The sequence below is a fragment of the Procambarus clarkii genome, chromosome 13 (genome assembly GCF_040958095.1).
Source record: "Procambarus clarkii isolate CNS0578487 chromosome 13, FALCON_Pclarkii_2.0, whole genome shotgun sequence".
Classification (NCBI taxonomy): domain Eukaryota; kingdom Metazoa; phylum Arthropoda; class Malacostraca; order Decapoda; family Cambaridae; genus Procambarus; species Procambarus clarkii.
Window position 1 is genome coordinate 904,841 of NC_091162.1, and position 27,340 is coordinate 932,180.

Genomic DNA, 27,340 nt, shown 5'->3' on the forward strand with positions numbered 1-27,340 from the left:
TTCTATGACACTTTCCTGACACATTAGCATATAATAAAGGTTCTGAAGTTTGGGAGTTTCCAAAACATCTTTAGTTTTCCTAATACAAATAGTCAAAGTTCCCCCCAAAAAATTATGCATATATGTCATGTTTATTGCTATTATAAAATCAATAAATGAACTTAGGAAAAAACGCTTCCTTCGGAGTTTAGAGACATAAACTTTACATATAAGGTGTAAGTTTCATGTAAATTGATAGGCTCACCCTTACAGATAGGCTTACGTGCAGTCAGGTGTATAAGTTTCATGCAAATCATCCGATAAAAAAAAAAATGAAAAAAAAATTGATTTTTTTTTTAACTTAATTATTTTTCTAATAATACTAATTATAATATTCTTCTAATATATGCTATTGTGATAGATGAGAGTCATAGGGATGATTTCAGTTGACACTTGTGTTTCATAATCGTTTTTTAATAATTTTGACACCTACTTCAATATTTTTTTCACCCTTCCTATTTATGCTTCGATGATTAGACTTGGACAAGATGAAACTCTTTTAATATAAAACTCGTCAAAAAAGTTTGATTGAAATCGAACCAGTTTTCATTTATTGCATATTTGGATCGAAAACCATTCAAATGCCCTCTTAGGCACACTAACCGATTGGGCTCTCTCATTTCTCTTTACTTAACTTTTTCTGTTCTGCAGTCTTGTGTCGCATAGGTAAATGCACTTACCATTGCTGTCGCTCATTCCCGATCCGGATTTACTCGTTGAGGTAAATTTGAAGTCAAAAACTTTGATATTCGTTACATGTTTCATCATTTAGCTGGTGGAAGTAGTCCTACTATAACTCTATTATTTCCTGCGCGCGGGCGGCGACGTCGGCGAAGAAAGCTTCCAAAGCCTTTTCCTCTAAAGCTTTTTCCTCATCCAAGAGTGCTTTTTCCTCTAAAGCTTTTTCCTCTATCGCCTTTTCCTCTAAAGCCTTTTCCTCATCCAAACGTGCCGTTTCCTCTAAAGCTTTTTCCTCTATCGCCTTTTCCTCTAAAGCCTTTTCCTCATCCAAACGTGCCGTTTCCTCTAAAGCTTTTTTCCTCTATCGCCTTTTCCTCTAAAGCCTTTGGTGTCTTATTTTTGTGTTTCTTTTTTATTGAGACCTTTTGGTCTGATTTGTGTTTCATATCGTCGGGCTTAAGACCATAATGAGGCCAAGCAAAGTAAGTTTTCAGCAGGGAAAGAAGTGCAGAAACTGTAGTAGCGAGGATGGCTGCCTTCATCAGGCTAGCCATAACCAGCCGCCAGACAGGGATCACATCAGGGAAGGAGCAGGACGGAGGAGACGAGACCAGACGGCCGATCAGGGGAAGCTTCCTTGCTTTACTTCCCCAACCATTCGTCTGCGCGAACTGGGTCTCGGATTCCGCCCGGGCCCCTCTAATTAGAGCATTTTGCCTGGTATGATAAACAGTAACACTGTAAGTGAGCACACTCAAGCTCACCGTCACAACTAAACCCAGCCAAATGATTTAGGGTTTCGCCATTTTGAAAAATTTAAAGAAACAGTAACAGTAGGTATTAAGTAATATTATAACCCACTTGTGGATTTATAGTTAGGTTAGAACTGAGAATTTTATAGGTCAAGGGGAGATCATGTCTCCCCTTACTCTTCTGTTTTCAAGGGACGTGAGATTCAGCTCCTTTAGCCTTTCCTCATAGCTCATTCCTCTCAGTTCCTGGACGAGCCTGGTGGCTTACCACTGAATCTTCTCTAACTTTGTCCGTGTTTAACTAAGTATGGACTCCTGGCTGGAGATGCATATTACATGATTGGTCTGACATAAGTGGTATACAGGGTCCAGAACTATTCCCTACACAAGTTTTTAAAAGCAGTTCATATGTTGGCCAACCTAGCATATGCCGCTGATGATATCCTATTGTTGTTGGCCTCTGGGGACAGGTTGTGTATGATGGACTGTGTGTAGTGCACGTACTGTGTGGGGGAGTGTGAGTAGTGGTCGTACTGTGTGGGGAGAGTGTGTAGTGGTCGTACTGTATGTGGGGGAGTGTGTGTAGTGGTCGTACTGTGTGGGGGAGTGTGAGTAGTGGTCGTACTGTGTGTGTAGGGAGTGTTTAGTGGTAGTAATGGATGGAGGGAGTGTGTGTAGTGGTCGTACTGCATGTAGGGAGAGTGTGTAGTGGTCGTACTGTGTGTGTAGGGAGAGTGTGTAGTGGACGTACTGTGTCAGGGGGAGAGTGTGTAGTAGTAGTACTGTGTGGGGGAAAGTGTGTAGTGGTAGTACTGTGTGGGGAAGAGTGTGTAGTGGTTGTACTGTGTGTGGGGAGAGTGTGTAGTAGTATTACTGTGTGGGGGAGAGTGTGTAGTGGTCGTACTGTGTGGGGGAGTGTGTGTAGTGGTCGTACTGTGTGGGGGAGTGTGTGTAGTGGTCGTACTGTGTGGGGGGAGTGTGTGTAGTGGTCGTACTGTGTGGGGAAGAGTGTGTAGTGGTCGTACATTGTGGGCGAGAGTGTGTGTAGCGGTTCGTACTTTATGTTGGGGAGTGTGTCTAGTGGTCGTACTGTGTGTGGGGGAGTGTGTGCAGTGGTCGTACTGTGTGTGGGGGAGTGTGTGTAGTGGTCGTACTGTGTGTGGGGAGTGTGTGTAGTGGTCGTACTGTGTGTGGGGGAGTGTGTGTAGTGGTCGTACTGTATGTGGGGGAGTGTGTGTAGTGGTCGTACTGTATAGAGGGGAGAGGGAGGGAGGGAGTTTTCAGGGGAAAGCGCCAAGCCATTACGACTATATAGCACTGGGAAGGAGTCAGGATAAGGATTTGGGGATGGGACGGGGGAAGGAAGGAACGGTGCCCAACCACTTGGACGGTCGGGGATTGAACGCCGACCTGCATGAAGCCAGACCGTCGCTCTACCGTCCAGCCCAAATGGTTGGGTATGTATAGAGGGAGAGTGTTTAGTGGTCGTACTGTATGTGTAGGGAGTGTTTAGTGGTCGTAATAGATGGAGGGAGAGTGTGTAGTGGTCGTACTGTATGTGTAGGGAGTGTTTAGTGGTCGTACTGTGTGGAGGGAGAGTGTATAGTGGTCGTACTGTATGTGTAGGGAGTGTGTAGTGGTCGTACTGCATATAGGGAGAGTGTGTAGTGGTAGTACTGTGTGGGGGAGAGTGTGTAGTGGTAGTACTGTGTGGGGGAGAGTATATAGTGGTCGTACTGTGTGGAAGGAGAGTGTGTAGTGGTACGTACTGTGTCAGGGGGAGAGTGTGTAGTGGTAGTACTGTGTGGGGGAGAGTGTGTAGTGGTAGTACTGTGTGTGTGGGGGAGAGTGTGTAGTGGTAGTACTGTGTGTGGAGGAGAGTGTGTAGTGGTAGTACTGTGTGGGGGAGAGTGTGTAGTGGTAGTACTGTGTGGGGGAGAGTATATAGTGGTCGTACTGTGTGGAAGGAGAGTGTGTAGTGGTACGTACTGTGTCAGGGGGAGAGTGTGTAGTGGTAGTACTGTGTGGGGGAGAGTGTGTAGTGGTAGTACTGTGTTTGGGAGAGTGTGTAGTGGTCGTACTGTGTGGGCGAGAGTGTGTGTAGTGGTAGTACTGTGTGGGGGGAAGAGTGCGTAGTGGTCGTAATGTATGTTGGGGAAAGTGTGAAGTGGTAGTACAGTGTGTGAGATAGTGTGTGTAGTGGTAGTACTGTGTGTGTGGGAGAGTATGTAATGGCAGTACTGTATATGGGGGGAGTGTGTGTAGTGGCAGTACTGTGTGTGGAGGAGAGAGTGTAGTAGTCGTACTGTCTGTTTGGGAGAGTGTGTAGTGGTCGTACTCTGTGTGTAGGGAGAGTGTGTAGGGGAGAGTGTGTAGGGGTCGTACTGTGTGGGGGAAGAGTGTGTATTGGTCGTACCATATTGAGGGAGAGTGTGTAGTCGTCGTACTGTGTGTAGGGAGAGTGTGTAGCGGTAGTACTGTGCGGGGGAGAGTGTGTAGGGGTCGTACTGTGTGGGGGAAGAGTGTGTAGTGGTCATACTGTGTGGAGGGAGAGTGTGTAGTGGTCGTACTGTGTGGAGGGAGAGTGTGTAGTAGACGTACTGTGTTGGGGAGAGTGTGTAGTGGTAGTACTGTGTGTTGGGGAGAGTGTGTAGTGGTAGTACTGTGTGTTGGGGAGAGTGTGTAGTGGTAGTACTGTGTGGGGGGGAGAGTGTGTAGTGGTAGTACTGTGTGTGTACTCACCTAGTTGTACTCACCTAGTTGTGTTTGCGGGTGTTGAGCTCTGGCTCTTTGGTCCCGCCTCTCAACCGTCAATCAACAGGTGTACAGATTCCTGAGCCTATCGGGCTCTATCATATCTACACTTGAAACTGTGTATGGAGTCAGCCTCCACCACATCACTTCCTAATGCATTCCATTTGTCAACCACCCTGACACTAAAAAAGTTCTTTCTAATATCTCTGTGGCTCATTTGGGCACTCAGTTTCCACCTGTGTCCCCTAGTGCGTGTGCCCCTTGTGTTAAATAGACTGTATTTATCAACCCTGTCGATTCCCTTCAGAATCTTGAATGTGGTGATCATGTCCCCCCTAACTCTTCTGTCTTCCAGCGAAGTGAGGTTTAATTCCCGTAGTCTCTCCTCGTAGCTCATACCTCTCAGCTCAGGTAGTAGTCTGGTGGCAAGCCTTTGAACCTTTTCCAGTTTAGTCTTATCCTTGACTAGATATGGACTCCGTGCTGGGGCTGCATACTCCAAGATTGGTCTGACATATGTGGTATATAATGTTCTGAAAGATTCCTTACACAAGTTTCTAAAGGCCGTTCTTATGTTAGCCAACCTGGCATATGCCGCTGATGTTATCTTCTGGTGTGATGTTATGTGTGTGGGGGAGAGTGTGTAGTGGTAGTACTGTGTGTGGTGGAGAGTGTGTAGTGGCAGTACTGTGTGTGGGGGAGAGTGTGAAGTGGTAGTACTGTGTGTGGGGGAGAGTGTGCAGTGGTAGTACTGTGTGTGGGGGAGAGTGTGTAGTGGTAGTACTGTGTGTGGGGGAGAGTGTGTAGTGGTAGTACTGTGTGTGGGGGAGAGTGTGTAGTGGCAGTACTGTGTGTGGGGGAGAGTGTGTAGTGGTAGTACTGTGTGGGGGGGAGTGTGTAGTAGTAGTACTGTGTGGGGGAAGAGTGTGTAGTGGTAGTATTGTGTGGGGGGGAAGAGTGTGTAGTGGTAGTACTGTGTGTGGGGGGAGTGTGTGTAGTGGTAGTACTGTGTGGGGGGAGAGTGTGTAGTGGTTGTACTGTGTGTGGGGGAAGAGTGTGTAGTGGTAGTACTGTGTGTGGGGGGGAGAGTGTGTAGTAGTAGTACTGTGTGGGGGAAGAGTGTGTAGTGGTAGTACTGTGTGGGGGGTAGTGTGTGCAGTGGTAGTACTGTGCTTGGGAAGAGTGTGTAGTGGTAGTACTGTGTGTGGGGGAGGTGTGTAGTGGTAGTATTGTGTGTGGAGGAGAGTGTGTAGTGGTAGGACTGTGTGTAGGGGAGAGTGTGTAGTGGTAGTACTGTATGTGGAGGAGAGTGTGTAGTGGTAGTATTGTGTGTGGAGGAGAGTGTGTAGTGGTAGTACTGTGTGGGGGGTAGTGTGTGCAGTGGTAGTACTGTGCGGGGGAAGAGTGTGTAGTGGTAGTATTGTGTGTGGGGGAGGTGTGTAGTGGTAGTATTGTGTGTGGAGGTGAGTGTGTAGTGGTAGTACTGTGTGTGGGGGAGAGTGTGTAGTGGTAGTACTATGAGTGTGGGAGAGTGTGTAGTGGTAGTACTGTGTGTGGAGGAGAGTGTGTAGTGGTAGTATTGTGTGTGGAGGAGAGTGTGTAGTGGTAGTATTGTGTGTAGAGGAGAGTGTGTAGTGGTAGTATTGTGTGTGGAGGAGAGTGTGTAGTGGTAGTACTGTGTGTGGAGGAGAGTGTGTAGTGGTATTACTGTGTGTGTGGGGAGGGGGGTAGTGTGTAGTAGTAGTACTCTGTGGGGGAAGAGTGAGTAGTGGTCATACTGTGTGTAGGGAGAGTGTGTAGCGGTAGTACTGTGTGGAGGGAGAGTGTGTAGTGGTCGTACTGTGTGGAGGGAGAGTGTGTAGTGGTCGTACTGTGTGGAGGGAGAGTGTGTAGTGGTCGTACTGTGTGGAGGGAGAGTGTGTAGTGGTCGTACTGTGTGGAGGGAGAGTGTGTAGTGGACGTACTGTGTGGGGGAGAGTGTGTAGGTGTCGTACTGTTAGGGAAAAGAGTGTGTAGTGGTCGTACTGTGTGGAGGGAGAGTGTGTAGTGGTCGAACTGTGTGGAGGGAGAGTGTGTAGTGGTCGTACTGTGTGGAGGGAGAGTGTGTAGTGGTCGTACTGTGTGGAGGGAGAGTGTGTAGTGGACGTACTGTGTGGGGGAGAGTGTGTAGGTCACGTACTGTTAGGGAAAAGAGTGTGTAGTGGTCGTACTGCATGGAGGGAGAGTGTGTAGGGGGGTCGTACTGTGTGGAGGGAGAGTGTGTAGTGGACGTACTGTGTGGGGGAGAGTGTGTAGTGGTAGTACTGTGAGGGGAAGAGTGTGTAGTGGTAGTACTGTGTGTGGGGGAGAGTGTGTAGTGGCAGTACTGTGTGTGGGGGAGAGTGTGAAGTGGTAGTACTGTGTGTGGGGGAGAGTGTGTAGTGGTAGTACTGTGTGGGGGGGAGAGTGTGTAGTGGTAGTACTGTGTGTGGGGGAGAGTGTGTAGTGGTAGTACTGTGTGTGGGGGAGAGTGTGTAGTGGCAGTACTGTGTGTGGGGGAGAGTGTGTAGTGGTAGTACTGTGTGGGGGGGGGGGAGTGTGTAGTAGTAGTACTGTGTGGGGGAAGAGTGTGTAGTGGTAGTATTGTGTGGGGGGGAAGAGTGTGTAGTGGTAGTACTGTGTGTGGGGGAGAGTGTGTAGTGGTAGTACTGTGTGGGGGGAGAGTGTGTAGTGGTTGTACTGTGTGTGGGGGAAGAGTGTGTAGTGGTAGTACTGTGTGTGGGGGGGAGAGTGTGTAGTAGTAGTACTGTGTGGGGGAAGAGTGTGTAGTGGTAGTACTGTGTGGGGGGTAGTGTGTGCAGTGGTAGTACTGTGCTTGGGAAGAGTGTGTAGTGGTAGTACTGTGTGTGGGGGAGGTGTGTAGTGGTAGTATTGTGTGTGGAGGAGAGTGTGTAGTGGTAGGACTGTGTGTAGGGGAGAGTGTGTAGTGGTAGTACTGTATGTGGAGGAGAGTGTGTAGTGGTAGTATTGTGTGTGGAGGAGAGTGTGTAGTGGTAGTACTGTGTGGGGGGTAGTGTGTGCAGTGGTAGTACTGTGCGGGGGAAGAGTGTGTAGTGGTAGTATTGTGTGTGGGGGAGGTGTGTAGTGGTAGTATTGTGTGTGGAGGTGAATGTGTAGTGGTAGTACTGTGTGTGGGGGAGAGTGTGTAGTGGTAGTACTATGAGTGTGGGAGAGTGTGTAGTGGTAGTACTGTGTGTGGAGGAGAGTGTGTAGTGGTAGTATTGTGTGTGGAGGAGAGTGTGTAGTGGTAGTATTGTGTGTAGAGGAGAGTGTGTAGTGGTAGTATTGTGTGTGGAGGAGAGTGTGTAGTGGTAGTACTGTGTGTGGAGGAGAGTGTGTAGTGGCATTACTGTGTGTGTGGGGAGGGGGGTAGTGTGTAGTAGTAGTACTCTGTGGGGGAAGAGTGAGTAGTGGTCATACTGTGTGTAGGGAGAGTGTGTAGCGGTAGTACTGTGTGGAGGGAGAGTGTGTAGTGGTCGTACTGTGTGGAGGGAGAGTGTGTAGTGGTCGTACTGTGTGGAGGGAGAGTGTGTAGTGGTCGTACTGTGTGGAGGGAGAGTGTGTAGTGGTCGTACTGTGTGGAGGGAGAGTGTGTAGTGGACGTACTGTGTGGGGGAGAGTGTGTAGGTGTCGTACTGTTAGGGAAAAGAGTGTGTAGTGGTCGAACTGTGTGGAGGGAGAGTGTGTAGTGGTCGTATTGTGTGGAGGGAGAGTGTGTAGTGGTCGTACTGTGTGGAGGGAGAGTGTGTAGTGGACGTACTGTGTGGGGGAGAGTGTGTAGGTCACGTACTGTTAGGGAAAAGAGTGTGTAGTGGTCGTACTGCATGGAGGGAGAGTGTGTAGGGGTCGTACTGTGTGGAGGGAGAGTGTGTAGTGGACGTACTGTGTGGGGGAGAGTGTGTAGTGGTAGTACTGTGTGGGGAAGAGTGTGTAGTGGTAGTACTGTGTGTGGAGGAGAGTGTGTAGTGGTAGTACTGTGTGTTCGGAACTGTGTGTAGTGGTAGTACTGTGTAGGGAAAGAGTGTATAGTGATAGTACTGTGTGTGGGGGAGAGTGTGTAGTGGTAGTACTGTGTGTGGAGGGGAGTGTGTAGTAGTAGTACTGTGTGGGAGAAGAGTGTGTAGTGGTAGTACTGTGTGGGGGAAGAGTGTGTAGTGGTAGTACTGTGTGGGGGGGAGTGTGTAGTGGTAGTACTGTGTGGGGGGGAGTGTGTGTAGTGGTAGTATTGTGTGTGTAGGAGAGTGTGTTGTGGTAGTACTGTGTGTGAGGGAGTGTGTGTAGTGGAGAGTGTGTAGTGGTAGTACTGTGTGTGGAGGAGAGTGTGTAGTGGTAGTACTGTGTGTGGAGGGACACAGCGGCTCTTCAGTCAATAATATTGAAATCAGCTGTGCCTAACATCACCTACACCGGGGAAACCGTCCTTATCACTGACCTCACTGCTACCACTCCGTATCCACTCGCCAGAGTCCACCTGGATTGTCCTTTTGTGTCCGGTGAAGTCCAAGTCGCCATCAGGGAGAAGCCTTTTCCCATGTCTGGAGTGCAACTTCTCCTGGGCAACGACTTGGCAGAAGAGGAGTGTTGTTGCCTGCCTGGCTGCGTGCTGACGTGGCCTTTTTGCCATGGGGGGCCTGGCTATTCCTCCTGTGTTGAGGGTAAATTCCGTGGGACTGGAATTCACGTGTAAGGCTGGTTATCCGGCCGTTGAGTTAGTTATGTGTGACATGCTTCGTGTCCCGGTGGAAGCTGTGTATGGCGTTGAGCTTGTTACGGCCCACCGGGTGATTGTCAAGTTCGTGGGGGAGGAGGAGTATCGGGACTTCCTCCGGCGGAACGAGGGGCGTTCATTGCAGTTGCCGGATGGCGCCGGCTCCGTTACGATCTCGGACCGAAGTGGTGCCCTGACATATGTCAGTGTGCACGGTGCGCCCCTGGAGTTCCCTGAAAACCTTCTCCGGCGCTTCTTCGGGAGGTATGGTGCAGTCATCAGTGTGCGGGTGAACACGCTTTCCTCGGGGAAGTAAGCTGGGAAGCAGACGAACGTCCGTACATTAGGTATGCGCCTGCGGTCGGATATCCCATCTTCTGTCCGGCTGCTGGGCTACTACGTTCGGGTGTACTATGCCCGGCAGCCCCGTACTTGTTTCCGGTGTGGCCAGTTGGGGCATCAGGCTGCCGGGCGCTCTGAGACACCTGCTACACCCGTTAACTTATTCCGGGAGGAGGATTTCCCGCCGCTCCCTCAGGGCGTGGATTCCGGAGATGAAGTGGAGCAGGTCCCAGTCGCTGCTGATGCGGCCCCTCCTGCGTCACCCGACATGCCCCCGGTGCTTGTTGCCCCTCAGCCGAGTGCGTCTGCGTCTTCCTCGACTCCTGGTGCTGCGCCTGGTTCTGCGCCCTCGCCAGGTGTTCCGGCTGTGTTGGGTGTTGGGGGTGCTGTGGAGCATCCTGTTGTGTGCGGCCCGGTTCCCCATGTGGTTGAGGCTGCTGAAGTACTGCGACGGGCGTTGGTTCGCCCGGTTCGTGAGGGTCGTGGTTCTGGGTCCGCCTCCGGCTGTGAGGATGTGCGGCCAGTGCCCAAGCGTTCTAGGCGCTCTTCTACTGCTTGGGCTGATATGGAGGACTACGACGCGGGTGGAGCTTCGGGAGATGGTGTGGCGGTTCCGGGTGCCTCGTGCTCTACGACGCTGGTGGTGGCTGATGTCCATGTGTCGGCTGTTGACGATGATTGTGCGTCTAATTTACCTCCTGTTCTTTCTCCTGCAGAAGGTTCTCCGCAGTGGGAGGTGGTTGCTCCTACGGGCGTGGATGGTGTGGATCCTGGTACGAGCAGAGGCATCAAGCTGGTGCTGAAAAAGGATGCCAAGCGTGGGGGGTCCCGGCAGGTGCAACGTTCAGTGGTTGCCGAGGAGCCCTGTGAGGCAGCTGAGGAGGCTCCCAGTGTGCTGCCCATTGCCCGGCCTCTTGGGAAGGAGCCTCTCCCTCTCATCTTGGCCTTTGGAGTGGCGATGGATGCTGACCATCCGTTGCATTTTGATATTGTTGACCGTGTGCGTCCTGCTCCGTGGTGCCCTTCTACCATCTGGATTCGTCGGGCTAAGTGTTTTATTGTGGGTGTGCCAGAGTTAATGCCCGATCCTCGTACGCTCAATAGTGACCATGTTTCGGAGGACATTATGTTACTTTGGGAAGCGTACTGTATTCGCTTCCCGGCGGAAAAGTGGCCGGACAAGTATGAGATCTTTTCGTAGTCTGTGTGCTTGCTGTGTGTTTTATTGTTCTTTTGTTTTCTTGTGTTTTTGATGTTGGCCCTTCAGGCCGGTGTTTAGTGACTTGTGTTTTTGCCTGATTTTTATTGTAATTGGCCTCGCCTTTTGTTACGGGGCGTTAATGTATTGATTTTCTGTTGCTTTACCTGTTGCCTCTTGTTGTATGTTTTGTTTTTTGGAGGTGTTGTTTTGTACTGTGATTGCTGGATTGCCATTGTATTCTGTTTTATGTTTTGATGTATGCTGTATTTTTCATGTTTTTCTTGTGTATGTGTTTTGTTGTGCTCGGCTGTCGGCCCTTCTGGCCGGTGGTCTATTGTTTTCCTTTATGTATTCTGTCTTTTTATTGTATTTAATTTGCATGCTCTGCATGTAAAAATAAAAATAAATAATAAAAAAAAAACTTGGCAGAAGATCTGCAACCGTCCAGCCTGATCATCACGGACAAACCCAGGTGTGTAACTCTGTAGTCAGTATGCCAGAGAGAGATGTCAACTCTTAGAGCACTAGGATATTCTGAAGTCCACAGCTCGTGTGTGGCTATTTATATGGGGGGGTAGATGGCGCTGGCGTCGAGTACAGTCGTTGATCCACCAATCGGGAAGAGCGCTGGCTTGGAGTGGTAGTTTGGTTGTTGACGACGGTGGCGAGCCGGCCGGAGGGAGTGTGGAGTGGAGCGAGTTTAGGGTACGTTTTACCCCTGGTCAAAATGTTTTGTGCTACTGATATACGTATCTTGAACTTAGCATCTTCTTGTTGTATATATGAGTAACTTTATGTAGGGAAGAGCAGGCTCAATCTCTTGAAAGAGATTACTGTCACAACAGGCATCCTTATTTTTCTGGACCTTGAAAAAGCCCTTGAGCTAGCAAATGCTCTAGCTATACTGTGTTGCTTGGTGGATAAGGAAATCAAATGACACGTTCTTGCCTTTGCCAAAGGAAGTCTGCTGAACAGGGAAGGTAAAGTCAAATTTCAAGGAAAATATCCTCCTAAAAGAGGTTGGAAAATGGGACTCTGCAGGGAGGAATACTAAGCCCCTTTCTCTTTAACTGTTTCGTGGAACAATTCATGAAGCTCAAGTTACCGAAAGCCAAACTGCTTAACTATGCAAATGACTTTGTGGTCATCATCAACGGTAAAGGCGACAGGAACCATGCTCAAAAATGCCTAGACCTCATCAGCAGGGAAGCGGAACGCTTAGCAGTGAAAATAAACACCAATAAAACCAAAGCAGTCTCCGTGGTGTAGTGGTAAGACACTCGCCTGGCGTTCCGCGAGCGCTATGTCATGGGTTCGTATCCTGGCCGGGGAGGATTTACTGGGCGCAATTCCTTAACTGTAGCCTCTGTTTAACGCAACAGTAAAATGTGTACTTGGATGAAAAAACGATTCTTCGCGGCAGGGGATCGTATTCCAGGGACCATAGGATTAAGGACTTGCCCGAAACGCTACACGTACTAGTGGCTGTACAAGAATGTAACAACTCTTGTATATATCTCAAAAAAAAAAAAAAAAAAAAAAAAAAAAAAAAAAAAAGCAATGGCCGTTAAAATGAGAACTCAAGGCATCAGACTCGCAAGACAAGGACAAGAAATTTAGTGGGTCACCTCTTTTCAATACCTCGGAGTCATAATAGACAGCCAGTTGAAATTCACTCGAGAAATTGTATATCCTCGGCAACGTTGTAAAACCAGAAACTCAGCTTTGCGCTCCCTGACAAGTCTTAAAGATGATGCATCTCTACCAGTACTCAAAATGTACTACGTTCAAGCAGTTAGGTCACTCATTGACTATGCTGCTCCTGCTCTTACATCCCTCAGTGATAACCAATGGGAGAAACTGGAAGTGTCTCAAAATGATACTCTCAGAACAATGCTGGGAGCACCTATATGGATGCGTCGAGAGAATCTAAGAATGGAAACCAACTAGCCAGCCTTAGAAAACGGGATCTAACAAAGAATAGCCACCATAACAGCAAAACTTGTTGGAACCACCGCCAGACTGTCAATAACAGATAACCTACACAGATCGTTTAATAGAAACTTTCAATACAGAACAAGTGCATGGACAGATAATCTAGTCAAGATTCTAGAGAAAGTGGACTTGAAACGGACCATTAAAAACAAAAGAGAAGATAGACGGAGAAGATCCTCGTGAAGATCTTCTCTTCAAAAGAGAAGATCCTCCTCCATGGGAAGAATCGAGTCTACAGATAATCATCGAAGGATTACCAGTTAGAAAATCAGCATGTGATTCGCAGAGTCTCAAAGAAGTCATAGAACATCAAATGGAAGGCATCTTAAGACCGACAGCCACCCACATCTTCAAAAATGGGTCAGTTGATCAAAAGAGATTCTGCTTGGGCAGCAGTTTACGCTAACAACCATGAAGCTTACTGGAGCATGAATGAATGAATGAATGAATGAATGAATGAATGAATGAATGAATGGGTGCTTAACATTGCAAACAGAATTATATGCCCTGAAGGAGGCCATAAATTATGCAATTGAGAATAATTTATAAGATGTCATCATTCATACCGATTCAAAATCTTTGCTACAGGCATTGTTATCCAGCTAACACAGAGATAATATATAACTCATCACAAATTTTACATGTAGGAAAAGAAGCACTCAATCTAGAACTGTCAATCACCCTAAATTGTATACCAAGTCACATTTGGCACAGATGGCAATGAAAAGGCAGACTCACTAGCAAAAATTGACACTGTCCTACCTGTTGTACAGCTTAAAATACATCCACGTTTTTCACAGATTAAGGAGCAAATCACGAAGAAAATACTCCCTACTATTAAAAGTCGCCACCGAGCCAAAGTAGCGAAGGAAGATCTATTGGGATGTAGTACGAACAAGCCACTGGGTACTACTCTTTCAAGCCTGACAAAAATATATCCAGAGACATTGCAGTAGCCATACACAGACTCAGACTTGGCTACAAGTGCTGCTGGGAGGTAATAAACACAATAGTTAAAGAGTGTCATATCTGTGGAACAGATGCAGAAAGGCCATTATTGCATTACTTACCGGAATGTGAAACAACTGAAGACCGGCGCATCAAACTCAACATTCATCCACCAAGACCAGCTGCATTAAATGCAAAATCCACAGCGAATACAATGATTAGAGAAGCAGTTGAAGAATGGGACACACTAGTGAACATTGTGCATGTATATCTGCCACCAAGATAACGTTATTGCGTTATTTAAACAAAAGATTAAATCAGTGCATGAAGCAGGAAAACCCCACCTCCATTTAAAACTTTGACCCAGATATCACAGTAATAAGGTTGTCGCGAATAACCGAACTCAATTACGGGCTCACTATAGTCCGTGCTACATAGCCATCTGGTTCTGAGTACCTAAATCTAAAGCAACAACAACAACAACCACGACAATCACAGGAAAGTGCTCACTATATCAGTCTTTTCCCCATTAAACCTATTTTTGGCCAATAAATGTTATTTATTGTGGGATTAAGTGGTGAGGAAGCACGTCTTACAGACCCACGGGGCGAGATTTATTTATCTCCCAATCCCGAGCACACCAGGAGCAAACTCTGTGAGCAGGAACTGGGGCATGATCTCACACTCTGCATCACCGAATGCCCAGTTATCAGACCACTCAGACCCATTGGCATGAGGTACCTGGAACGTAGCAATTACTTCATTCACTTTCGTGTTCTTGAGGATATCCTCATAATGCACCCAGAGTCTGCCAGTGCAGACTACTGATCACATGCCTCTGTATGACTAACCATCCTGTGTGATGGGGATTTTTAGCATCACGAAGCTAGACGCACTCTGTACTTCCCTTCATAAAGTCTAGGGTAGCTGCACAAATGCAGATGTACCTAAATGTGGTAATAAAATAACATTATTCAAATAGACTGAGTTAGAGACTGTGCAACAATGAAATAATGAGAAGAATTTACTAACACTTGTGCTCGGCTACAATATATTACTTGGGCAAGCTGGAGTCGGGACTACACTCTAAGTGGGAGATTGTCATTTATGTTGAGGTGGCGTCACCAGGAAGGCGACGCCAGTATTGCACCACAAGAGGACCAAGAGGAGAGTACTACACCTGACTCGTATGCACTCTGAACGAGTCTATTTGCAAATACAAATCGTCTTCATCTTGAAAAACATAATTAATAATTGAGTCGCAACATGGTTTTACAAATGGCCGTTCATGTTTAACAAATTTGCTATCTTTTTATTCCAGCATAGTTGAGGCAGTTGATAGTGGTAAGGATTGTGATGTTGTGTTCCTTGACTTTAGTAAAGCTTTTGATACAGTGCCACATGAAAGACTGATTAAAAAAATAGAGGCTCATGGTACTGGGGATGCTATATTAAGTTGGATTAGGGCATGGCTATTCCAAAGGAAACAGAGAGTTAGTATAAATGGGGTTAAGTCAGAGTGGGATAATGTTGTTAGTAGAGTGCCTCAAGGCTCTGTCCTGGGACCTCTGTTGTTTATAATATATATAAATGATTTAGATTCAGGTTTAAGTAGCAACATCTGCAAATTTGCAGATGATACAAAATTCGGTAGGGGAAATTAACACGGAAGAAGACTCACTATCACTTCAAGTTGAACTAAATAGAGTTTTGAAATGGTCAAAAGAGTGGCAGATGCAGAATAAATGCTGATAAATGTAAATTTCTGAGGCTAGGTAATGATAATAGAGTTACAAGACACGAGCTAGATGGTGTTGAGATTGCGAAGTCGGATTGCGAAAGGGATCTGGGAGTTATGATTAGTATGAATTTAAATCAAAAGAATCAGTGCATGAATGTTCGTAATAAGGCAAATAGGACACTGGGATTTATTAATCGAAGCGTTAATAACATGACACCTAGTGTGGTTCTTCAGCTATATCTTGCTCTGGTTAGGCCCCATTTAGATTATGCAGTTCAGTTTTGGTCCCCGTACTATAGAATGGATATAAATTCACTTGAACGTGTCCAGTGTAGGAAGACTAAGTTAATTCCCCAAATTAGAAATCTTTCATATGAAGAAAGATTAATAAAGCTTAAATTGCATTCACTGGAAAGGCGAAGAGTTAGGGGTGACATGATAGAGGTTTACAAGAGGATGAATGGACATAACAAAGGGGATATTAATAGGTATTAAAAGTATCAACACCAGACAGAACACGAAACAATGGGTATAAATTGGATAAGTTTAGATTTAGGAAAGACTTGGGTAAATACTGGTTCGGTAACAGGGTTGTTGATTTGTGGAACCAATTACCACGTAACGTGGTGGAGGTGGGGTCCCTCGATTGTTTCAAGCACGGGTTGGACATGTTTATGAGTGGGATTGGGTGGTTATAGATAGGAGCTGCCTCGTATGGGCCAATAGGCCTTCTGCCGTTACCTTTATTCTTATGTTCTTATTTATTTACTGACTAGCGTTGTACTTACTATGTCATCTAGTCAGATAAGCTGACTTTATCATTTATTATTATTATCCTATTTATTGAGCACTAATACTTACAGTTTAATTACAGTATAGAATAATTAAATTATCAGCCGTTTCATTATGGTGTAATCAACTGAATATATAAACCCCCTCAATTTATGTGACAGGAAGTTTACTGGTGATATTAATAATTATACAGTCTGCTCAGAAGTTATAAATAAGTAATAAATACAATCAAATACAGTCCATCCCAAATAAATAAATTTTAATAAATTAATCACCGGTAGATTTCCCCAACAAACGGTGACAGCTTAACTATTCTGCTGTTAAATTTCACATGACTGAGGCTTCCTCTGCCTCGCTGTGGACCACCGAGCGACGACGGGGTGTATAACAAAATTGAGGCCTGGTCGAGGACCGGGCCGCGGGGACGCTAAGCCCCGAAATTATCTCAAGATAATCTCAAGAAGATGATGGCGTCTGGCAGCAGTTACTCTGCTAGAGCCTCGTATCTTCTCATCAAGAACACTCGTATGCCTGGCCAACCCGTTCTCCTAATACAACGTCGCATTTTGACGTATACTCTACGTAAGGCCAAAATTATCGTACTAACAAATGATAGCGGCTCGCGAAATTTACATACTGAATCGTTTTCTGTTTTGGGTCATCTGGTAGGTTAGGATATGGGCACTTTAGTACAACAGTTTCTTGACGTTGGGAAACCTTTAGGGGGAGGGAATGGCCTGGCCACGAGATACAATATAATCACCAACATAACAATTGATGGCAAATCTGAAGCACGTAATTTATAGAAATTTATACCGAAATCTTACTTTTTTACTCTAAATCTCCTATAACATAAGAACAAAGGCAACTGTAGAAGGCGCATTGGCCCATACGAGGCAGCTCCTATTTATAACCACCCAATCCCACTCATACACATGTCCAACCCGCGCCCGAAACAATCGAGGGACCCCACCTCCACCACGCCACGCAGCAACCGGTGCCACTAATCAACAACCCCACCACCGAACCAGCACCCACCCAAGTCCCTCCCAAATCCAAACCTATCCAACCTACACCCACCGTTTCGTGTTCTGGCTTGTGTTGATACCCCCAATACCCCAGTAATATCCCCCTTGTTATGTCCGCCCATCCACCCGCAAACCTCCATCATGTCACCCCAACCCTTCGCCCCTCCAGCGAACGCAACCCAAGCTTTGTTAATCTTTCTTCACATGAAAGACCTCCAGCTTGGGGAACCAGCTCAGTCACCCCACGCTGGACACGTTCAAGCGAATCCACATCCATTCCATAGTACGGCGACCAAAACCGAACTGCACAATCGAAATGAGGCCCAACCAGAGCAAAATACAGCTGAAGAACCACACCAGGCGTCCCGCCACCAACGCTTCGACTAACAAATTCCAGTGTCCCACCGGCCCCATCACGAACAGACATGCACCGATCCTCCTGCTTCAAACTCTCACCAATCACAACTCCCAGACCCTCCCCCTCCCCCCCCCCCCCCGCAATCCGACTTCGCAACCCCAACACCATCCAGCTCACATCCCGCAACTCCATCATCATTACCCAGCCTCAGAACTCTACACCCATCAGCACCAAACCGTATCTGCCAATCTTTTGACCACTTCAAAACCCCACCCACATCAACTCGAAGTAATAGTGAGTTCTCTTCCGTGTCAATCCACCCCACCGACCCTTGTATCATCTGCAAACCCGCAAACGTTGCTACTCAAACCTGAATCTAAATCACCTACACATATTGCAAACAACAGAGGTCCCAGCACAGAGCCCCGAGGCACTCCATCAACAACACCATCCCACTCCGACTCAACCCCACCCATACCAACTCTCTGTTTCCCCTGGAATAGCCATGCCCCAATCCAACTCAACACAGCACCCCCAACACCAAGAGCCCCCATCCCTCCAATCCCTCCAATCAGTCTCCCTTGCGGCACCGCACCAAAAGCCTTGCTAAAGTCAAAGTACACAACATCACAATCCTTACCACTATCAACTGCCTCAACTATGCTGGAATAAGAAGATATCAAATTTGTTAAACATGAACGACCATTTGTAAAACCATGTTGCGACTCATTTATTAATTTATGTTTTTCAAGATGAAGACGAATTGTATTTGCAATTATCGATTCAAGTAACTTTCCCATAATAGACGTTAGGCTAATTGGCCGATAGTTTAAATCAAGTGATCTATCTCCTTTCTTAAAAATTGGTACCACATTAGCTACCTTCCATGACTGGCACTCTACTTAACTCTTGACTCTACTTGATTTATTAAATATGGTAGACAATGGCTCGGAAAGCTCCTCTTTGCATTCTTTAAGCACCCTGGCAAACACGTCATCCGGCCCTGGGGATTTGTTTGGTTTTAGTTTTACTATTTGTTTAATTACATCCTCCCTGGTAACTGCTAAACTAGTCAACCTGTCCTCATCCCCACCCACATAGACTTGTTCGGCTGAAGGCACTTTGTTAAATTCCTCTTTAGTAAATACAGATATAAAATATTTATTAAAAATACTTCTCATCTCCTCGTCATTATGCGTTATTTGACCTGTCTCAGTTTTTAATGGACCTAGCTATCCTTTCCCTAGTTTTAGTTCGATATAACTGAAAAAACTCTTTAGGATTTGTCTTCGCTTGCCCTGCTATGCGAACTTCATAGTTTCTTTTTGCTTTCCTTATCTCTTTTTTAACATTTCTAACCAGTTGTATGAATTCCTGTTCTAAACTGACTTCCCCATTCTTAATCCTTTTGTACCACGCTCTCTTTTTACCTATAAGGTTCTTCAAATCCCTTGTTATCCACTTTGGGCCACCAGCACTCGATCCATTCAACCTACATGGCACACCACGCTGTTCTGTTCTGGTTATAACATAACCAGAACACAATTACATGGCAATCTCCTGGCCATTTTTACAAAGCACTCTGAACCTGATAATGTTACTTCCCAGGAGTCGAAGGAATTAATTTAGACAGTAATACACGATGATTACTCGTAATGAGGTGATAAACTGGTGATGATTGGCCGCCATGTCTGCTCCCTCCCACGTCCTCTTAAAAATAACGTCGCTTTTCGCTCGTATGCGCGCTATGGCCAAAAATGAACGAAATTTGAAATGAAATCGGCTCACGAAATAATGTACTGTCCCGTTTTTGTTGAATCCTCCAGTTTACTCGGAAAGGTTAGGAGAGAAAATTTTAAATTAACGTTTTTCATGACGTTTTAAAACTTTAGGGGAATTTCCTGCCCTCCTAACCTACCAGTAGAACCTTAACTTACTGTTTTGGAAACGATTTTTTTTTCAAATATTTTCAAATTCATTTTCAAATTACGTCCATTTTTGCCCATCCGGGTAAACAGCCATATTCAGACGTAATTTGTAAGAGGGCAGGTTGAGCCCTGTGAAAGACGGCTGCTCCCGCCTTCTTGAACGCGTTTATTGATGCTTGATAATTTAGTTAATTTCGGGGAGGAGTGGATATTAGATGAGCAGTCCGTCCTCATAAACAAAGGCCACAAGTGATTCCATGCACCTGCTAAACCCCCTGTTTATGAATGGAAAACGGTCTACACACAACACTCCAACCCATCCTCGACTCAAGTCCATTACATCCAACAGTAGATCCCACAGATGCATTCATAAATTTTTACATGCTGTTCATTCAAAATGGATTTTTTTTTCAAATATAAATTAATATTATAATATATAAACATATTGTGCATATATAGACATAGGATAGGTTAGATTAGGTGCTTAGGTTCTGTTGGCATTTTTTTTTTTTTTGTAGTATGAAATGAAGCATTTACAGCATTGTGGTTCAAACAAAATTCGTCATTGAAGCACTTGTTCCGGAACTGTTCGAACATCATCAGTTGTGAGTCATGTGTAAACCGTTTCTCATTCCAAACAGGGGTTTGGCGGGTGCATGGAATCACTTTTGGGTTTTTGTTAGGTGGACGGGCTGTGACTCACAACTGTTGTTAGGTGGACGGGCTGTGACTCACAACTGTTGTTAGGTGGACGGGCTGTGACTCACAACTGTTGACATTTGAATACTTCTGGAACCAGTGCTTCACTGACGACTTTTTTTCGAACCACAACGCTGCAAATGCTTCACCCAAGAACTACAAATACAAATAATCGCCAACAGAATCTAACCAGTGCCTAAATATGCACAGTATGCTAATATATAACAATATTAATTTGTATTTGAGAAAATTAATATTTTGAATAAATGGAATTTAAAAATTGAGAAATGCGTGTTTGGGGTCGACCACTGGACGGAATGATCTGAGGTTGTATCAATAACGCCCAACAGAATCTTACTTTACCCTAGTTAGGCCTAACTGTTGGACACATTCTAGTATGGAATAATATTAGCTTGTAACTGAGAAAAAGTCTAAGTTTGAACACGTAGCAGTGCGTTAAAATTGACGACTGTGTCTTATTGGGTTGACCGCCGCATGGACGAGCCTAGCCTGAGGACAGATAGACTCCTATGACCCACATATATAACGATAACTTTAGGCCTATACATCAATTCCGATCAGTGTAGGCCTAAACCACCGTTGTGTAGCATAATTAAGTGGCAAGTTGTTAATTTTGTTTTGCTATGACTGAGATTAGTCTCCTTGTTAGACTGACTGTCAGTATTGATCACTGAGGGTCCTGGTAGTACAGTCGGGGTTGTTCTCGAAGCACAATCGAGAATTCCAGGTTCGAATCCCCGGCGGGACAGAAATGGATGGGCACATTTCTGTTCACCTAATGCCATTGTTCACCTAGCAGTCAGTAGGCACTCAGGAGTTAGCTTGTTATGGGGTTGCATCCTGGGCGAGGTCAGTAATTCGTTTGGGGGGAGGGGACCTCTATATAAGCCTAATGTGTATGAGTACACTCTGGCTTCCTGTCCCCCAACACAGTGAATTTGAAATAGAATTAAATATTGTTCGTCTTATAAGCATTTATACCTCAAGTATTATTTTATGTTGCCATTAAGACAGCGCTAGATCTTCCTGGTGAATTGTGCATAATTAATATCAGTAGGAAAGATAATAGTGTTTTATGCCAAAGTTAAATTTAACTTGAGAGTGCGAGGTGTGTGGAGCTGAAGAAGGTCACTTACACTCTTGGTGACGGAGCTCCACGTCCTCACCTCATACAGGTCTCTCAGGGAATGACGAGGCCTCGCCCAGGCTCTGCTCCCCCCCCCCCCCCCCGGTCACTTACACTCTTGGTGACGGAGCTCCACGTCCTCACCTCACACAGGTCTCTCAGGGAATGACGGGGCCTCGCCCAGGCTCTGCTACCCCCCCCCCCCCACACCAGCCTTCAACCCCACAAGGAGTTACCAACTTGTAATTATAGGATGAGAGTTATGCATCTATATATATATAAATGGAAATGTTCCTTTGAGCATAACCGCTATATCTCCGAAAGTTCTTCACCGATTGCTTTGAAATTTTGATACAACGTAGCATTCGAATAGGCGCATCTTTTTATATATCTACTATATAGATGGCACCCCCCTCTGACAGGTACAAACATGCATTTTTGAAAATCAGCGCCATCTGTTGCACATAATAGCAACATGCACGCTATACTAAATATGTCATTAATTCCATTTCAATGTTTCCAATTGCATTGATAAATTTTATTTTCATAGATTTCGATTTATTTTATTTTTTATTGAATTATTTTGTGTGACATTGTGATAGAATTGAGCTGTGTTGTTAACCATACCGTTCATTTTGTAAGTATAAGTATAGATGACACACCTGTGAGAGGTAAAACTCTGCTTTTCTTGAAAAACAGCGCCATCTGTTGCATTTAAGAGCAACACACAAGCTATACTAAATATGCTACAATTCCATTTCAGTTTTTCTGATTGCATTGATAAATTTAATTTTCATAGGTTTTAATTTATTTTCATTTTGATTTAATTATTTTGTGTGAATTTGGAATTGAGCTGTGTTGTTTACCATACCGTTCATTTTGTGAATATAGTTTATTTTTTTATTTTTTCATATTTTCATTTCATTTTTTAACTGTTTTTCTTATATTTCAGTGATGGGAACATCAGATCACTTGATGTTCCCAATTTTCTGATGGGAACATCTGACCATTTGGGAAGGCATCGGACGAGGGAGTGGGGAATGGTGGGGATGACGAGGGGAACAAGGGAGGGGGTAATGGTTGGGAAGGACGAGGGGACAGGGAAGTTTGGGGTGGTGGGGACGAGGGGATGGGGGAATTGAGAATGGTGGGGAAGACAAAGGGGCAGGGAAGGTAGCTGTGGTTCAGCTACCACAGCTATATCTATATACATATATATATATATATGCGAACAAGCCTGAATGGTCCCCAGGACATATGCAACTGAAAACTCACACCCCAGAAGTGACTCGAACCCATACTCCCAGAAGCAACGCAACTGGTATGTACAAGACGCCTTAATCCACTTGACCATCACGACCGGACATAATGAGGTGATAGCCGAGGCTATTTGAACCACCCCACCGCCGGCACTCGGATAGTTATCTTGGGCATAGCATTTTACCAAATCACCTCATTCTTTGGGGCAACACGTGAGGAACACAAATGCGAACAAGCCTGAATGGTCCCCAGGACATATGCAACTGAAAACTCACACCCCAGAAGTGACTCGAACCCATACTCCCAGAAGCAACGCAACTGGTATGTACAAGACGCCTTAATCCACTTGACCATCACGACCGGACATAATGAGGTGATAGCCGAGGCTATTTGAACCACCCCACCGCCGGCACTCGGATAGTTATCTTGGGCATAGCATTTTACCAAATCACCTCATTCTTTGGGGCAACACGTGAGGAACACAAATGCGAACAAGCCTGAATGGTCCCCAGGACATATGCAACTGAAAACTCACACCCCAGAAGTGACTCGAACCCATACTCCCAGAAGCAACGCAACTGGTATGTACAAGACGCCTTAATCCACTTGACCATCACGACCGGACATAATGAGGTGATAGCCGAGGCTATTTGAATGTCCTGGGGACATGTCCTGGGGACATATGTCCTGGGGACCATTCAGGCTTGTTCGCATTTGTGTTCCTCACGTGTTGCCCCAAAGAATGAGGTGATTTGGTAAAATGCTATGCCCAAGATAACTATCCGAGTGCCGGCGGTGGGGTGGTTCAAATAGCCTCGGCTATCACCTCATTATGTCCGGTCGTGATGGTCAAGTGGATTAAGGCGTCTTGTACATACCAGTTGCGTTGCTTCTGGGAGTATGGGTTCGAGTCACTTCTGGGGTGTGAGTTTTCAGTTGCATATGTCCTGGGGACCATTCAGGCTTGTTCGCATTTGTGTTCCTCACGTGTTGCCCCAAAGAATGAGGTGATTTGGTAAAATGCTATGCCCAAGATAACTATCCGAGTGCCGGCGGTGGGGTGGTTCAAATAGCCTCGGCTATCACCTCATTATGTCCGGTCGTGATGGTCAAGTGGATTAAGGCGTCTTGTACATACCAGTTGCGTTGCTTCTGGGAGTATGGGTTCGAGTCACTTCTGGGGTGTGAGTTTTCAGTTGCATATGTCCTGGGGACCATTCAGGCTTGTTCGCATTTGTGTTCCTCACGTGTTGCCCCAAAGAATGAGGTGATTTGGTAAAATGCTATGCCCAAGATAACTATCCGAGTGCCGGCGGTGGGGTGGTTCAAATAGCCTCGGCTATCACCTCATTATGTCCGGTCGTGATGGTCAAGTGGATTAAGGCGTCTTGTACATACCAGTTGCGTTGCTTCTGGGAGTATGGGTTCGAGTCACTTCTGGGGTGTGAGTTTTCAGTTGCATATGTCCTGGGGACCATTCAGGCTTGTTCGCATTTGTGTTCCTCACGTGTTGCCCCAAAGAATGAGGTGATTTGGTAAAATGCTATGCCCAAGATAACTATCCGAGTGCCGGCGGTGGGGTGGTTCAAATAGCCTCGGCTATCACCTCATTATGTCCGGTCGTGATGGTCAAGTGGATTAAGGCGTCTTGTACATACCAGTTGCGTTGCTTCTGGGAGTATGGGTTCGAGTCACTTCTGGGGTGTGAGTTTTCAGTTGCATATGTCCTGGGGACCATTCAGGCTTGTTCGCATTTGTGTTCCTCACGTGTTGCCCCAAAGAATGAGGTGATTTGGTAAAATGCTATGCCCAAGATAACTATCCGAGTGCCGGCGGTGGGGTGGTTCAAATAGCCTCGGCTATCACCTCATTATGTCCGGTCGTGATGGTCAAGTGGATTAAGGCGTCTTGTACATACCAGTTGCGTTGCTTCTGGGAGTATGGGTTCGAGTCACTTCTGGGGTGTGAGTTTTCAGTTGCATATGTCCTGGGGACCATTCAGGCTTGTTCGCATTTGTGTTCCTCACGTGTTGCCCCAAAGAATGAGGTGATTTGGTAAAATGCTATGCCCAAGATAACTATCCGAGTGCCGGCGGTGGGGTGGTTCAAATAGCCTCGGCTATCACCTCATTATGTCCGGTCGTGATGGTCAAGTGGATTAAGGCGTCTTGTACATACCAGTTGCGTTGCTTCTGGGAGTATGGGTTCGAGTCACTTCTGGGGTGTGAGTTTTCAGTTTGATATATATATATATATATATATATATATATATATATATATATATATATATATATATATATATGTCGTACCTAGTAGCCAGAACGCCCTTCTCAGCCTACTATGCAAGGCCCGATTTGCCTAATAAGCCAAGTTTTCCTGAATTCATATATTTTCCCTAATTTTTTTCTTATGAAATGATAAAGCTACCCATTTCATTAAGTATGAAGTCAATTGTTTTTTATTGGAGATAAAATTGAAGTAGATATATGACCGAACCTAACAAACCCTACCTAACCTAACCTAACCTATCTTTATAGGTTAGGTTAGGTTAGGTAGCCGAAAAAGTTAGGTTAGGATAGGTTAGGTAGTCGAAAAACAATTAATTCATGAAAACTTGGCTTGTTAGGCAAATCGGGCCTTGCATAGTAGGCTGAGAAGTGCGTTCTGGCTACTAGGTACGACATATATATATATATATAATTGCCCCCTCTGGTGCAATTATTGGCACCCACAGCCTCAAAGAAGGGAACACAGAGCATTCAGAGGAAAACTTGCCATTTAACTCTGAATACGTTTGAGTGCTCGCTTCTCCTACCACCCCCCTTTTTTATTGTGTACACTTTATTATGCAAGGTTATACAGTTACACATCTGATTTTATACAAAAAATGAACATTGAGAGGACACAAGAAAAAGTTCGCTTCCTAGAGGCTGTAGATTTCCTCGAACTCCTCCGACGCCGGGCAGAAACCGAAGACGCAGCAGGCATTTCCCCTCTGGATCGCGACACTGAGGCGCTGAAAGAGAAAACGTGCCACTGTAGGATCTCTTGTAGTGTCAATGAGCTTGGAACCAAGATCCTTAAGAAACCTTCTTGCACTCTCTCCCCATGGGCCTAGGGTTTCATACCCTATTGGAATGAAGTTGTACCGATGATCTAATTCCCGGTACTTGGCTGACTTTTATCTTTCTCTGTGTGTCGCCGCGGCTCCTGCTTGGCCGACAGAGAGGTTGAAGTATGTGGTTGCCAGGGTGGATACGCAAGTATAGTCCCACGCCAACTGTCTGCCACCCTTCCACGGTCGCAGTGTGATTCCGTCTGGTCGGCCGGCAAAGCTAACAGAGTCACGGTTCAATAGGTTGTGGGGCTCTCTCCACTGGACACTGGGCAGAGGCAAGGCTTCTTTTAATGATGTCGTTAACTTCGTCGTGTCTAGTGTGCCAGCCACCAGATTTTCCACAGTGCAGGCCATGCAATCCATATTCGTCAGCATCTGCCTCGCCGCAAATACACCTATGAACAGTGTGGATAGGGGCAGCAAGGCGGAGAGCGACTGCAATACAGAGCTCCTGCGGATCTGCGTCGTGTGTCTGCGACTATGTCTGCGACATGTGCCTGTCGCAGACATAGGGACTGCGAAAAGGAAGTCCCCCTGCATGGGGAGCCTGCACAGCTGTGAGGCGTGCACGATCACTGGGGGGCTGTTGCTGCCTCCAGCAAAGCTGTGGCTTTGTCTACAATGGGGCTGTCCCAGCTTGATTGTTTCTTGGCTTTTGGCATGGTTGGTCTGAGTGCTGGGTCTGCCATATCACCCCATTTCGTGGCACATTCCGTGTAGTGGGGGTCCTGTATCCCCGCTGCATCACTCAGGGTGTCAGGTAGAATTTCCTTAACCAGGTCATCTGATGCTGAGGAGGAAGACAGGAGGGCTGGGACAGCAATTTGGATAGCGGTGCTGACACCCAAGCCACCGAGCCTGTCAGAAAGAGTGGCTTGTTTCCACTGTCATTCGTTGAAGGAGAGGTTAACAACTTTTTCTAGCATGGTCTTCAGTAAGAGGTCATACTCTTCAAGTTTTCGGCTGTCGTAAGATGGGGCGCACCTCAGAAAGTACATTAGCCTCAGAAGGGATAGGCATTTAGTGAGGAGATATAAAGCATCGTGGGCATCGATGTCACCTATTCTGTCTTCCATCCTCCTGAGGTCTGTGATTTTCTTATCGAGGATCTCCTCAATGGCGTTAGACCCGAGGGGGGCTCCAAGGAGGGTGCTGTTCTCGACCCTAATGACATGGGCTCCAGGCAAGGCAGACCTTATTCTAGCTATGATGTCTGGGTTGGAGGAGACTACTTCACACTTGGAAGGGATCAGGAAGAGACCCAGGCTTACTTCTTGCTCCTTTATTTTCCTGATATCTTCCAAGAGGTGGTCTATGGGCCAGCTATAGTGCCATCATCCAAAAAACAGGTTTTGAACTCGCTGGACAAGTTTTCGGTGATTTCTCTGAAGACTAAGCAGAAAAGAAGGGGAGCAAGAGGATCACCTTGCTGAACACCTTCACATGATCTGATTTCGTGTTCACCAAAGAACAGTTTTGACTCACCACTGTAGCACGATAGTATGAATGGATAGAGGGGCCGGAAATGGCGATGTAAGGTACAAGTACTGCATCTCTTCTGACCATGTTGAAGGCATTCTTAAAGTCCAGGTTTAGCAGGGCCTTTTCATCAGAAATGTTGGTGATGTATGCTCGTGCTGCATGGGCATTCGCTTCACAGCCTTGGGGGATTCCAAATCCTAGTTGGATTGGGTTCAGCAATTCAGCCGCTTGCTGGCTGACAACCCTCGTAGCAGCCTTGGTAACCAGGCGTTGGAGAGTGTTTCCAACAGCGATTGGCCTGATTCCCTTGTCCTTCTTTTTTGAGAGC

The 27,340-nt window shown here is 46.1% G+C and overlaps 1 protein-coding gene across 1 annotated transcript in view; it reads right to left on the reverse strand.

Annotated features, from left to right (window-relative positions):
- Positions 1-829: 829 nt before the first annotated feature.
- LOC138364521 (caldesmon-like) overlaps positions 830-27,340 on the reverse strand; it is a 70,780-nt gene continuing 44,269 nt past the window's right edge. The window contains exon 7 of the mRNA XM_069324174.1: positions 830-1,081. Coding sequence (XP_069180275.1) covers positions 830-1,081 — 252 coding nt within the window. The remainder of the gene's footprint in view (positions 1,082-27,340) is intronic.